This window comes from Chelonoidis abingdonii, chromosome 7 (assembly GCF_003597395.2).
Source record: "Chelonoidis abingdonii isolate Lonesome George chromosome 7, CheloAbing_2.0, whole genome shotgun sequence".
NCBI lineage: Eukaryota > Metazoa > Chordata > Testudines > Testudinidae > Chelonoidis > Chelonoidis abingdonii.
In genome coordinates this window covers 81,305,694-81,321,264 of record NC_133775.1, presented here as the reverse complement: position 1 = coordinate 81,321,264, position 15,571 = coordinate 81,305,694, and the positions used below count along the sequence as shown (strand labels likewise).

The window sequence follows — 15,571 nt, the reverse complement described above, 5'->3', positions numbered from 1 at the left end:
ACAACCAAAAATAAGTGAACCAAAATTAATATATCAAAAACTATGCCTAATTAATAAACAAAATAACACAAAATGGGTTATTCCACCTGTGACTCCCTGGCACCCCAATATTCACCACAGTCATGTAATTAGGCTGTCTGTGTGTTACTTAAACATGTTGTGAGGTTGAAAATGCCCACAAGCAGCCTTTCAGGTACAACAGTAAAAAGGCCAAACAAAGTTAATAGTTTATTGAGGAAATGCACAACACAATAATGATGATAATAAGTAAAAAAAAGTTTTCGTGGTCTGTTCAAAAGCATCTGGCGGGATGGATTTGGCCCGTGGTCCACCTATTGACTATCCCTTCCCTAGACTGATGTGGATAAACAGATATATCTTAAGATTAGAAAATAATTCAATTTCCTTAGAAATCAAAAGATTCTCACTGCAGATGTCCTAAATGGAGCACAAAATATCCATAAAATGGGGTAATGGAGACCTATGTCTGTACTCAATGCAACACTAAGCTAACATTATTCTGTTCACTTGAACACTCACACAATCTAATGTAGAAGGGGAGCTGTTTATTGCATGTACTTTAATTCAAATTACACTTCTATTTCATATCTACAGATACAAAGACACTTGGTAATACCTAACCATCTACTATGCTGTGACTGCTGCTTTTTACATAGAGCTTAATAGTCTCAGTGTTAACCTATGCTCCCCCTCTCTGGTTGTTATATTCACCTATTATCTCTTTGGAGCAGGCTCAGGGTTTATATTATATATGCACACAGTGCTTAGCACAATGGGGTCACTACCTCTGACAGGGCCCGTGTGTGGCTACTGCCACAGCCATCCTCCTGGCCAGCACATCGGGGACTGAACCAGTCACCTCCAGAGCTACTACATCTTGTGCTAAAGAGTCAAGGCTCTGTAACGGGACTGTAATAACTCATGTCCTCATGGCACAGAGGAAGACCTGTAATACACACTCACCAGAAGGTTACACTATCACAGTGCTAATACTCCTATAACATGACATATGTTACGTATGTTACACAGTTTTACAATGAATTTGAGAGACTTTTGCCTCCTTTTCTTAGTCTAGAAAGCAACCTTTCTCGGGGAAGGAGACCAGGCACTGAACCTCTGCCACACTGACAACCTGCTGGCTATAACCAGGCTTGTTTCAAGACGGCCCTATCTTGCCTCTAACAGTAGCAATGGAGTGATACTAGCCTAAGACAGCCTAAGATAAGCAGCACATATGGCCTCTACATAAGGTGCAGACATGGGAAGGTACAATAGGAAATCTTTACATAACTGTATTCTTTTGTTTATGTTTAGAGAAAGCCATGGCCAAACTAATTTAAGGTAATTGTATTACCACAAATAAACAGATTTTACCCTTAAATGGCTTTTATTGAAACACAGAACAGGAATGCAAATGTCAGAAAGAAAATAAACCTGTTCATCAAATTAATTTCTTCTGCCTAGCAAAAGTCATACCATTTTCTCACTTTCTTTACTCTGAAGTTTGTGCTGGATCTGTGTAGCTCTGACCTATGCTCTGTAATATAATTATCTGCACTCTTTGAATGAAGCTCTGGAATAAAGAACAAAAAAAAAACTTCAGCTAACATCCTGATGCTGTTCCCTTTCAACTTCTCACTGATTTGCTGTATTGTTTCCTTTGACTGATACACTTTAGCACATAGTCTGTAATTTAACCAAACTTTGCAAGGTAAGATGATGCATTGTTGGCATAGTAAGGTCTCCAAATTTAAGAATATAATCTGCACATCTGTCTCTGTTCAGAACTCCTACTGATGGATGGGAATTGTTTTTGTGGACTGAGGGGAGCGTATAGGTTACAGTCAAAGAATATCTTTCTAGGTGCAGGGACCATCTTTCTATGCGTGCTGCATAGACCTGAGCCCACATCTGATGCTCAAATAAGTAATAGCAGTAGCACCGAGAATATAAGAATGTAACAACTTAAGAATGGCCATACTGAGACAAATCAATGGTCCATCTAGCCTAGTATTCTGTCTTCCAAAAGTGGCCAGTGCCAGATGCTTCGGAGGGAATGAACAGAATAGGGCAATTCATCAAGTGGTCTGCCCCCTGTAGTCCAGTCCCAGCTTCTGGCAGTCAGAGGTTTAGGGACACTCAGAGCATGTGGTTGCATCCCTGACCATATTGGCTAATAGACACTGATGGACCTATCCTCCATGAACTTACCCAATTCTTCTTTGAACCTAGTTATGTTTTTGGCCTTCACAATCCCTTGGCAAAAAAGTTCCACAGGTTGATTGAGAAGTGTGTGAAGAAGTACTTCCAGATGTTTGTTTCAGACCTACTATTAATTTCATTGGGTGATCCCTGATTCTTGTGAAGGGATGAGTAAAACTTCCTTATTCATCCTCTCCACAATATTCATGATTTTATAGACCTCTATAATATCCCCACTTAGTCATCTGTTTTCACGTTGAAGCTGTTACATATCCAATCATTTTAGTTGCCCTTCTCCAATTCTAATCTTTTTTTAGACACGGAGATGAGAATTGTATACAGTATTCGAGGTGTGCACATACCATGGATTTAAACAGTGGCATTATGATATACTCTGTCTTATTACCTATCCCTTTCCTGATACTGTAGTTGTAACATTCTATTAGCTTTTTTGACTGCTGCTGTACACTGAGCAGATGTTTTCAGAGAACTATCCACGATGACAGCAAGATCTTTTTCTTGCGTGGTAAGGTAATAGCTAATTTAGACCCCAGCATGTTGAATACACTTCACAACAAACATAAAATAAGGCATCACTTACAAGTTCTTCACATCAGTAATTCCTCGAAAGGCCTTCCTTGGGATTCCTTGAATTTGGTTTTCACTTAGATCCCTAAACAAGGGAAGAGGAAAAACACATCATATTAACAAAGAGAACACATTTCCCTAAACTGCACTGAGATAATAGAATATAACCAGTTTGGCAACCACAGACTTGTTAGGCTTTGGCAAAGAAATCCCAATATTTCCTTTTTTTGAAAAAAAATAAATAAGTGATAGCATTTGTTACAAGTAACAGAACTTCCACCACATGTCTGAATGTATTTTTTATGGGCGGTCATATCGATCAGTGCGTGTGACTCACGATATTTTCAGCACAAAAGTGAACCTCAGCTTTGTAATCTTTAAATTTTGGTGCAAGTGTGGCTTTTTCCCCTTTCTCCCATGACACGGTATTAATCTACCTGCTTAAAAAGCAAATAAAATGTATACATTTTCTTAATAACAACATTTTAAAATGCTGGGCTTTCCTATGACCAAATCTTCAATTTACGTTGACATTGGTAGCTTAACTGGATGAACAGAATCATAGAATCAAATAATTTACTCAAATTAAATGCAAAATAAAACAAATAAAAATTCAACTAGTTTTGCTCAGAAGACGTGTTGCATATTAATTAGAAAAATGACATTTTTAACCTGCAGTCAACTCTTTAAGATGTGTTTTTCGCAGACAGGGCCGGCTCTGGCTTTTTTGCTGCCCCAAGCCAAAAAAAAACAACTTGCGCAGCGGCCGGAACAGCAAATGGTGGGGGGAACCAACCTGCTGCCCGGCTGGAGCAGCAAAGGGTGGGGGGCGGGAAACCAACCTGCTGCCTGGCCGGAGCAGCAAAGGGGGTGGGGCACGAAACAAACCTGCCTGCCAGCCGGCCAAAACAGCAAAAGGAAGAAAAAACAACAAACAAACAAACAAACAAACAAAAAAAAAAATACCTGTGGGGCGACGGGTGTGCAGGTGCAGGGGGACTCCCAGACCCCAGGCAGCAGTGTGCACACCCCAGCTAGTGGGGGGGGAGGGCGAGAGAGAAGTGGACGCCCAGGGCTTCCTTAAACGGGGCGTTTGCCATGTGGCCCCTCCTTCTACGCCTCTCCGGTGGGCGGGCTGCCGTGCCGGGCTTGCTGCAGACCTGACACCGCTCCCAGCAGCTCCCCTCCTCCACGTCGCTGCCCCCTACAGGGCTGCAGGAGCAGCAAACCAAAAAGAAAAAAACTTGCAGGGCGGCAGATTGGACCGAATGCCGCCCCTTGGAATCTGCTGCCCCAAGCACCAGCTGGTGCCTGGAGCCGGCCCTGTTCGCAGATCACTCTCAAATTTCTTTGCTCTTAAAATGTTACAAAACTTTTGCAAGTTAGTATTTTAGGATTTGCATTAGAGGCAGCATGGGTAGCAGTGCCAATACTTCAGGTTGCCAAACTTCTAATATAGCTATGTCTATACAACTACTGTGAGCATGTTTCATGGCCGGGGTTGACAGACTTGCTCTAGTGGGGCTTGCATGCACTAAAAATAGCAATGTGAACACTCTTTCAAAAAGGTGTGAACTTCAGAGCCAAAGCTCCAGCCCAAGCCTGAACATCAAAACATCTGCACAGCTACTTTTAACACACTAGCCTGAGCCCCGCTGGCATGAGTCTGTTGACCTGGGCTGTGATACTCACTTCTAGTAGCTGTGTAGACATACCTTATAAAAAGGCCATATTCATTTGCTTCTTATTTTGACAAACAGTTTGTGTTGAAATTATTCATGCTGGGTGCCTGCCTAAGGCTGACATTCTGAGGGAGGTTTTCGTTAAAATTGTTCAACCATTTACAGGAACAGGATTAAGAGAAAATAAGTTTTTTGCACATGATTAAAAATTCTTACAACTGTTTTGTTAAGAAGATCCAGAGCCTTTAGGCTTATAGATTCATAGATTCTAGGACTGGATGGGACCTCGAGAGGTCATCGAGTCCAGTCCCCTGCCCTCATGCAGGACCAAATACTGTCTAGACCATCCCGGATAGACATTTATCTAACCTACTCTTAAATATCTCCAGAGATGGTGATTCCTCCGTAGGCAATTTATTCCGGTGTTTAACCACCTTGACGCTTAAGAACTTTTTCCTAACGTCCAACCTAAACCTCCCTTGCTGCAGTTTAAGCCTGTTGCTTCTTGTTCTATCCTTAGAGGCTAAGGTGAACAAGTTTTCTCCCTCCTTCTTATGATACCATTTTAGATACCTGAAAACTGCTATCATGCTCCCTCTCAGACTTCTCTTTTCCAAACTAAATAAACTCAATTCTTTCAGCCTTCCTTCATAGGTCATGTTCTCAAGACCTTTAAATCATTCTTGTTGCTCTTCTCTGGACCCCTCGTAATTTCTCATCTCTTTCTGATATGTGGTGCCAGAACTGGACCACATACTCCAGTTGCAGGCCTAACCAGCGCAGAGAGAGCGGAAGAATGACTTCTTGTGTCTTGCCAACAACACTCTATTAATGCATCCCAGAATCAAGTTTGCTTTTTTGCAACATCATCACACTGTTGACTCATATTTAGCTTGTGGTCCACTATAGTCCTTCAGCCCTTTCTGCCATACCCTTCTCTAGACAGTCTCTTCCCATTCTGTATGTGTGAAACTGACTGTTTCTTCCTAAGTGGAGCAGCTTGCATTGTGTCTTTGTTAAAACTTCACTCCATGTTTACCCGTCAGACTGATTCTCCATTTGTCCAGATAAATGTTTGAATTAAGACCTATCCTCTAAAGCAGTTGCAACCCTCCCATGTTGGTATCATCTGCAAACTTAGAATAACGTACTTTCTGTGCCAATATCTAAGTCGCTGATGAAAGAATATAGACATAGCTGTCCCAAAATGACCCCTGTGGAACCCTACTTGCTATACTTCTTCCAGCAGGATTGGGAACCATTAATAACTACTTCTTTGAGTACGGTTTATCCACGCCAGTTATGCGCCCAACTTATAGTACCCCACCCATAAGTTTGTATTTGACTAGTTTATGATAAGAATACTGCAAAGACCATATAAATAATGCTTACTAAAGTCTAGGTATACCACACCCGTGCTTCTCCCTTATTCCACACTAGGCTCATTATCTCTATCAAAGAAAGCTATCAGATTGGTTTTGACAGGATTTTGTTCTTACAAATCATGCTGCAATTCTATCACCCACCACCTTCCAAGTGTTTGCAGATGATTTCCTTAATTACTTGCTCCATTATCTTCCCTGGCACAGAAGTTAAACTAACTGGTCTGTAGTTTCCTGGACTGTTTTTATCTCCCTTTTTATAGATGGGCACTATATTTGCCCTTTTCCAGTCTTCTGGAATCTCTCCTGTCTCCCACGATTTTCCAAAGATAATAGCTAGAGGCTTAGGTGCAACAAGCTGGAAATATGGAAGGGTTCCTCTAGGTATCAGAAATTTGGATGTCCAGAAAAATTCATCCAAATGTGGCCAAGCCATGAACCTCTGAAAACTGCCATTCACACATTCTCAGGAGAGTTTTTTTAAAAGTCCGGCAGTTACATTCTCTGAAGATTCGATCTGCATGGAGCATGCTGCATTCCCTCACAGCTACTACATGCAACTGGACCATGCATGTACCATCTCCAGACCATGACTGAGGTTGGCTCATCCCAGAAACATGAGGCTGAGCAAGACTTCCCTGTGAGATTGCTCCTCCTGGGAAAGGCGCTGGCATAGAGAGCAAGGAGACTGTCTCTCTGGTACTCACAATGCTCCCCAGCCTGGCACCCAATCAGCAAGGAGAAATAGGCAACTTGATTCAAATGCAAAGAAACAAAGCGGTGCGGGGCGGGATGTGGGGGGAGAGATTAGGAGCAGGATGAATAGGAATAGGGGAGAAAAGGGGTGGGTGAGGAGAGGAAAGGAATGGGAGGGAAGGGTTGGGGAAAGGGCAGAAGCAAAGGGATTGGAAGAAAATAGGAGCAAAGACAGGAGGGAACATGGTCAGGACAGCATACTACAGAGTCTATCGGTTTGTGTGATCATTATGTTGTGTTAAAACATTCGTTATGAAAAAAGGAATTTGCCCTGGCATGAGACTATAAGTCTGGTTTTCAAATGATTGTTAAAAGTAACTGGTAACAAACATAAGGTATGTCACCAGATATCTTTTTCTTTTAATAAAAGAAATTGAGTATTGCTGTGAGATCCCAATCCAGTCTCCACCAAATTGGCTTTATTGAACATCAGTCTTGGAATCAGAGAATTTCACAAAAGCCCATGCTGACGTTCCAGGTCAAGCCATGTCACCGAGGGCATTCTTCTGTTTGCCACCAGGCAGAGAGAGAGAGAGAAGTGGGGGGCTATATCCTTGACATCAGACTAATTCAATTTATACCAGTCATCTAGTCTACATCAAATTCTTGTAGTAGACAATTGTTCACTCAGACTCTCACCATCGAAAATATGTTGCATACAAGAGACTCTTTTTTAAACTAGATCCAAATTCCTTCCCAATTTGTCTGCCATTGATCTATGCAGCAACCCTTCCTCCCCCTCTCCTTTCTTCTGCTGCTTGCTGATGACAAAAAATCAGTTGTTTGAGCATGGACCTTCATCCCAGACAAACAAATCTGCAACCACTATAGATAGAAGAACAAAGCAAAGGATGTTTCAGACCCACATGAACGTAAATCTTGTAGAAGACTGATTTCACAACACCTCCCCTAGAACAATTGGCTTTGGTGTGTGAAAGACACATGGGAGAGCTATTACTGCTGGTAAAAGAATGGCAAAGTGTGATTAAGACATGGAAAAAGAAATAAGGGTTGAAAGCAAGAGAAGGAAACAGAACAAATTAAAAAGAGCTTGGAGTCGTGAAATTATGAGACCAAATCAAATAAATCGAGAAAAGAAGATGACGAAGAAGTAATTCATACTTTAATTTTGTTCAAGATTTTTATTACACATTGTCTCAATTACCTTCAAAAACAAAATCCTGGTTTCAAGCAATTCTTCTAACAATATTAGGGACTAACCAGGCTAATTTATGTTATTACCTTCTACTTTCTCCCCATGCCTAAGCATTTTCTGCAGAGAAGTAAAAACAGGAGACTGTAGGAAATTCATCCATTTTCTATAACAATCTGCTTGTAAATTGTATTAATTTTATTTTCCATTGAGACTCTCATCTGGCTAACAATACTGCCTCTATAAATCTCTAGGATTGTGTATTGATTTCATAAATCCCTCCAGTGATCCGACAAACTGACAGCTTTAATGGTGTTACTGATGTAGCATGGAGAAAAAGTTCAGTGCTGCAGGCTTCATTTTATGTAACTGCCCTTACACAATTATAAGCTTGCCTTTTTGGGATGGTTATGAATAGTGTGTTTATCTCTGCTTGATAGCAATATGCCAAATTATTGTTAAGCACCTGTCATAAGCAAGTAAACTACCACCAGATCCATCCAAAACACTTTACAAAATCTGTCTATAAGGTATAGAAGCTGAGTTCTAGCCAATTGGTCTCTCAGTTTATTTCGTTTCACTTTTGTCAGTCTCCACTGCTGTTTTGTTCCGAAGTGAAGGAAGCATCAAAAGGTTTCTTGTGAATATTAACCCAAAACAGGAAAAAAAAAACTAGCAAAAAAAAAAAAGAATAACTATTTGTTAGCAGAAAATATGGAAAAATAGTTAAATGAACTATCACAAAATAAAAGATTGATTAGAATTTTGGAATAAAAATAACAAATAATTAATCACAATGCAGTCCTGAATCCTTACACAGTAGTTTTTATCCACCTATTTCAAAGAGTGTAACAGAGGGTATGAACCAGAGTCTCTAATTTATAATTTATCACCAAGGAGAAGTAAAATGAATTTCATCTTTAGACACACAAAAAACAATCCACACCATGTAGACAACACATACGACCCATCAAATATCACTCAACGTGATGGTTTGTGAAACGTGAACTCTAAGATGTGCTACTGAGCCTCTGAAAGCCAGCTATTAAACATTGTATCCTCTGTGGGCCATCTCAGAGAGAAAGCAGCAAGATCAAAACCTTAGTGTTTCTGCAGGTAAGAGGAAAAAACTAGTTAGGAGAATGAGATCAAGGGAGGAGTGTCTGGACATGCATTCTGTCCTGTACAGGGGTCTTTGATAACCAGGTTGTTTAGGAGAGAAGGTCCTGGACTGTGTGAGATAGGAATTCAGAGGGGACAAGAACACAGCCAGGACTTGTTCTTGGGACATGTAAGATTGTGTACACAAGGCCAAAAACAATCTACACCACTGAGCTGTGAATTCTAAATGCCCACCAAGGTGTCACACACTAACTGGCCTATTTAGACTCTGCTGGTGCATACTAAATATTCCTGAGTGTGCATTTATGTGGTCCTGTTTCAAACAGTATATTAACACACAGTAGGGAACTTTTAATGCACACCAGCAGGGTCTACATGAACCAGCTAGTGCATGCCAAATTGGTGCGCATAAGAATTTACCCCCTCTTGGCAAGCACTCCCACACAGTGTAAACAAGGCCTTGGTCTGTAACTAAACTATCTAGGTTAGATTATGAGATGTATAAATTTAGACAGATGAAGCAAATTGTTTCTTTTTGTTTTACTCCACCTTCTCCGTTTTTAATAGATCTTGGTTTATTAGGAGATCTACTGCTGCATGTGAAAGTTTCACCTGTCGATCCTCAAGGACAGTGGTTCTCAACCAAGGGTCTGCGTACTCCTGGGAGTACACAGAGGTCTTCCAGAGGGCACATCTAGATAGTTGCCTAGTTTCAAAACAGGCTACGTAAAAAGCGCTAGCGAAGTCAGTACAAACTACAAACATGTGACATGTTTATACTCCTCTATATACTATATACTGAAATGTGAGTACAATATTTATATTCCAATTGATTTATTTTATAATTGTATGATAAAAATGAGAAAATAAGCACTTTTTCAGTAATAGTGTGCTGTGAAACTTTTGTATATCAATGTCTGATTTTGTAAACAACTGAGCTGAGGTGAAATTTGGGAGTACACAAGACAAATGAGACTCCTGCAAGGGGTACAACAGCCTGGAAAGGTTGAACGCTACTGCTCAAGGAAACAAACTCTGCAACTTTGAAAGAAAAGTGCTGAAGAGTAAAGAGTTACTGGAGCCAAATCTCTCCCTATCACTCAACTTTAATCTTGTAATGAGGGCATGGGCGAAGCAATCTTTTCCCAGCAAAGAGTGTTGCTAAGTGCTGAGTCACACGTGCCAGGGGAGAAACTATGAAAACAAGGAAGCGACAAAGGTTGACACTAGGGTTAGGTAACTAACAGTTTTTTACCAACATTAATTCTAGCAACATACCCTTGAGGAACTCAGGTAGTCTCCTCATTTCGCAGATGGGAAAATAGAGGCACATTACAAAGCAGCTTGGCTAAGGTGCACTGTGACTTGGAGGCACAGCAGCTAGCTGACCAAATCCAGAAGTCTAGACTAGACTCAACATTTCGCATGCATCAATAAGTTTTTATTTTTTATTTTACTCATAATTTATTAAAATGCTTTGGACACAGATTTACTCTATTTGCAAGCATAATGCCTAAAATAGGAAATGCAAAGGTTTTAATAAAAGGATTGAGGAAAACAAACAAACAAAAAAACCCACTAGCATCACTAAATGGCTCTAAAGTCTTGACTAAAGTGCTGTTTTCTAGGTTCCTGCTTTAACACTCCCTGGTGCATCCGAAGTGAGATTTCAAGTGCCTTCCACAGCAAAAGATATCAGGTCTATTTTTTTTTTAATTTATTTGCCAACAATGGAAGAATAAAATAAATCTAGTTAATTGAAACACTGGCTCTACACATACACATACGACAAGATTCAAAACTTAAACTGAAGATCTAAAAAAATCTATCCAGCTGCTTAAAAAGTAGCATTTAAGTTACAATGTCATTGTAAAACAGATGCATGCTGATGAAAAACACATACATTGACATGCTTGGTTTTTCTCTCTCCCCTTTCTTATTTTAATTCTCTGCATGCCAAAGAGTTACCTGCCAACCTTTTCTTGTATGTACAGACCCTAACATTAAAAAGACTCATTTTAAATAGAGAACTTACTGAGAAGAAATTGGATTGATAAATATTTATCTAATGCTGCTCTTTTACAATTCCCCTTTCTAAGCTGGAGTGAATGACACCACAGAATACAGTAACATTTAATGAAGCATCTGATTTGCCTCTTCTGCCGAGAATGCATAGTTTAGATATGCCCATACTCTAAGTGTATGTCTACACTACAATTAGACACCCACAGCAGACCTTGCTAGCTGACTCCTGCTCCTGGAGCTAGGGCTGCAGGGCTGTTTAATGGCTGTGTAGTCTTGCACATTTAGGTTGCAATCTGAGTGTTGGGACCTTCACACCTCACAGAGTCCTAGAGCTCAGCCTCCAGCCCCAGCCTGAATGTCTACACTGCAGTTAAACACTCCCGCAACCTGAGGCCCACGAGCCCAAGTCAGCTGGCACAGGACAGCCACGGGTTTTTATGTGTAGTGTAGACATACGCCAGGTCATCAAGAGTACATGGCCGTCAGTCCAACATATATCTTTTGTGATCTGTTACTGAGTGTAAACTGAATTATGAAGTTCCAATACATCTAAAAAGAAGGAAAAATCTGGGTTACTTGAGATCGTTCCTTAAAATATTTTCTTTTTGTTTTATCCACAAACTCATTGTTCCATTGCAATATGGCAGTAAAGCCAACATACAATGACACTTTTAGATCGCTGAAATAAAAACTTGACTCAAACCTAGACTAACTGGACTGTAGGTGGGTTTGATAGTGCAAATTAACTAATTCCTCCAATGGGCAATCCACTTGCTTTATTTATAAAGATCACAAAGAATACAGTGGTTGGCTGTGTTTTTCAGTGCAAATGATATCACGTGCTGGCTTTCACAAAGCATTTCCAGTTTTTGATACAAGTAAATAGAACAGGTGAAACTCAGATGAACTCACCCCTTCTATACTCTATATTCTTTCCCAGGCTGCATTCTGCAAGTTGATAGTAAATCTGCTTTCTAATCTCCTGTCTGATAGTGGCAAAAAAGGGGAGAGAAGAATCTGCCACTATCACGTCCTCCTTGGCTGAATAAAGGTATAAGAGAAAATGGCCACGGAAAAGTGAATCCAAGAAAAGCAACACAAAGAAAATAAATTTTTGACTATTTATGGTTCAATATATTGAGTAGAACTGGCTGGAATAATCGCAGAGTTTGTCTTGACATTTTTCTTTCTGTTTTCAATCAATATTTTTATTTTACGAAAATGTTCTCACCAGTTCCAATATCATATACTCTGATAATGAACAATAACTGCATAATTTGTAAATATCATGACATCTTTGTAATTCAGGGAATCAATACAGTGCACTGCTATTAAAGCTTTCCTGATAAATGGGGTGAAATTCATGGCTGTGTGTGTGAGAATTATAGTGTTAGAAGATTCCAAAAGCAAGAATTAACTATATCCAGATGTACCATTCTTATCTGGTTAATAATCAGTCAGATCAGACATTTGTTTGTGTGTTTGTTGTAAAAGCAAACTCTTTGGGTTTTGTGCAGGCAAAGATCTGCCACATGTTTGTGACCATTATCAAAAAAATTTTCTTTACATTCCAGTCTAGAGACGGGCTGATCTATCTTGGGAAAGGTCAAGTACTTCTATAACTTGCTCATGCAATTTGTACAATTTAGAAATATTTTTATATTCTACAGCATGCTTCACATAAACACCATCCCAAAATGCCCTAGGGTATGCCTTCACTGCAATTAGACACGTGCAGCTGGCCCTTGCCAGCTGATTAGAGTTTGCACGGGTTGGGCTGTGAGGCTGTTTCATTGCACTGTAGACTTCCAGACTTGGGATGAAGCCTGGAGTCTAGGACCCTGCAAGGTGGAAGGGTCCCAGAGCTCAGGCTGCAGACCAAGCCCACCATTTACACTGCATTGAAACAGCCCCTTAAGCCCAAGCCTCATGACCTTGAATCAGCTGGCCCGGGCCAGCCAGGGAGTTTTAATTTAAGTGTTAGTGTACCCTCAGAATTAAACAGTGCATTTATGGAGTTAAATAGTTACAGATGGAGAAAAATTACAAAGTATTATCACGGGAGAAAAGGTACGATCTCAGAAAACACATCGTAATACAGATTTAAATCAGTGAGGTGGACAAAGATACAGAAAGGCTCTTTCAGAAGGCAGAAGCTGCAGAGGAGAGAGTTCTTGCACCCAGAGTGTCCAGATTATAGAGAACAGAAAGGCCAATGCTAGTCAAGTAAAGAGACTGCCAAAGGGGGAGAGAAGGGGGAATGGAGGAGAAGAAAAGGTAAGAGAAGACAAAGACACTGGGGAGGAAAAGAGAGAGATATTTGCTTGGTTACAACTGTAACAAGTGTTTCAAAAACAAAGATTGACCATTTTTTGCTTGTGGCTTCTACATCCTCAAGGAAGTCTGGGCATCTTCTGAAGATTTTCTTAGTCTGCAACAGATCAACAATCCTCAGATCCAGTCTAAATCAAAACCATAATCAAACCGGGCACCATCACAACAGTTCCAGTGTGCGCTGACACGGACTCCATCCTAAGTGCTGCAGTTTCTTCTTGTTCATCAATCAAATCCTGATTAGAGGGCATGGGCAAGGCTAGATCACTGCTGCTCTGACACCCTGCAGCCTGAACCAGCCTCTTTTCTCCCCCCACTGCAACAGAACCCTTCCAGGTATAAGAAGGGAAACAGAAGATTCCAGTCCTTTTTTGTGACTGAGTCAGTGAGAACCGTGAGTGAATGGAGACATCACTGACTCAGAAGGAGAGTGGGTGTGAGAGTAGCGAGTGAATGGTGTGGTGGGTTACTGATGTGTATGACAAACAGGTGCTAAGTGTACATTTGCAAGAAGGTCCGTCAGTGTGAGACACATACACAAGCCCAATCATCAAGGTCACATGATACAAATGAGGAGGTCTCTGTGTTGATGTTTATGGTATGGATGATTCAGCAGATTTTTCCTGGCTGGGTGTATTTTTCACAAAAATTTCTGCAAGGCTGAAATAATACTTAGCACATTTAACAGCTAGATGCTGCTTTTGTATAAACACTACTATTAACAAATCTTCCAACTCCCGAATGAGGTGGGCAGGCAAAGTTACCCCATTTCATAGGTGAGTTAACAAATCGTATAGCCAGCTCTTTAGAATAAGTCACATGCCCTTGGCCCCTGTCCTGTAGGTATGCCAGATTTGCTTCTGGCATGTAGCATTTTCCAGCTTGGAACAGCAATTAAGGCCAAGTTTGCTTACTGCGCCCGCAGTATGAGTGATCCATGGCAAACCCGGAACTCATGTCAGCTCCTCTACAATCTGTGACACACAATGATTCTATTATACTACTAAATATCAAGCAAAAAGATAATAGTTAAGCATCATGAAGAAGAAATTGCACCTGTTTTCATGCTTTAAGAAAGTATGTAAGAGGCTAACTGCTGATGTGGTTACATGACAAGACCTTAAGTAGTACAGTATTGTGACTGTTACTTTGTGAAAGCAGCAAACATTATAGTGTCACCTCGGCTTTGATGGAAGGCAGACAAAACTTGCCACCATTGCCCTAGAGAAAGCACAGACATCAGCAGTGACTCAGATGCATAAGACAAGAGTGGGTTCTCTCTCTGGCTTGTACACTGAACTATTAAAGATGATTGTTGTTCTTACTAAAAATAATACTGCTGGAGGGAAACACTCTCTAACAAACTACCAAGAAAGCCCCATTATTAAAAAAAGAGAATATAGCTGCAAGCCACCCAACAGAAACATTGTGACACTTTCACAAATAGCTGCTACTCATGTACTACTGCTAAACCAGCGGCTGGAGGATGCACACCAGTATTTCTTCATTGCTATTGGTTCTATTGTGGCACAATCAATATTGGCTCTATACTCAACATTCACACAACACTCTACAAAGGATAAACTGAAGGCAGCACACAAGTGCATTCTTTAAGGACTGAAATACTGAATTATATGCTGAGCTCGGAGGTGGGGGAAAGGATTAACATACAGCCAAGTAAAGATAAATCAAAGGCGCTGATGTTTTTTTTTCAGCAACAGCCTTCTCCTGATCCAAGGCCAAATTAAAAAATCATTATTTAATAAAAATCTTTACCCAGGGTTCCAATCCCACACAGGCTTACATGTATGCTTAATTTTACACAGTGTGCAGTGTAGTTAATGGGACCACTCAGCGCATAATGTTAGAGTTCAGTAAAACCACTGTAGAGTATTAAAAGTGCAATATTTTAATTTTATGGGGCTTGTTGATTTTTTTTGTATTTTGTTCATTTCAACCACAAAAAATATCACTTGGTTTCGCTGTCCACTTCCTGAGCGCTAAGGAAAATGCTGCAACTTTTTGGGCTACTAAGGCCTTGGCTACACTTGCAAGTTGCAGCGCTGGTGAGGGGGTTACAGTGCTGCAACTTACTCAGTGTCCACACTTACAAAGCTCAGCCAGCGTTGCAACTCCCTGTCTGTACTCCTGGTCTGCTACGGGTGTAGCGAATCCAGCGCTGGTGATGCAGTGCTGGTCATCAGGTGTGGACACTCACCAGCGATGTAATTGGCCTCCAGGGTATTAGGAGGTATCCCAGCATACCTTTTCAGCCTCTCTGGTCATCATTTCGCACTCCACTGCCC

The 15,571-nt window shown here is 40.7% G+C and overlaps 1 protein-coding gene across 1 annotated transcript in view; it reads right to left on the bottom strand.

The window, feature by feature from the left end:
• Window positions 1-15,571, bottom strand: part of SLIT3 (slit guidance ligand 3) — an 811,806-nt gene that overhangs the window by 376,598 nt on the left and 419,637 nt on the right. Inside the window, exon 5 of the mRNA XM_075068072.1 lies at window positions 2,825-2,896. Coding sequence (XP_074924173.1) covers window positions 2,825-2,896 — 72 coding nt within the window. The remainder of the gene's footprint in view (window positions 1-2,824; window positions 2,897-15,571) is intronic.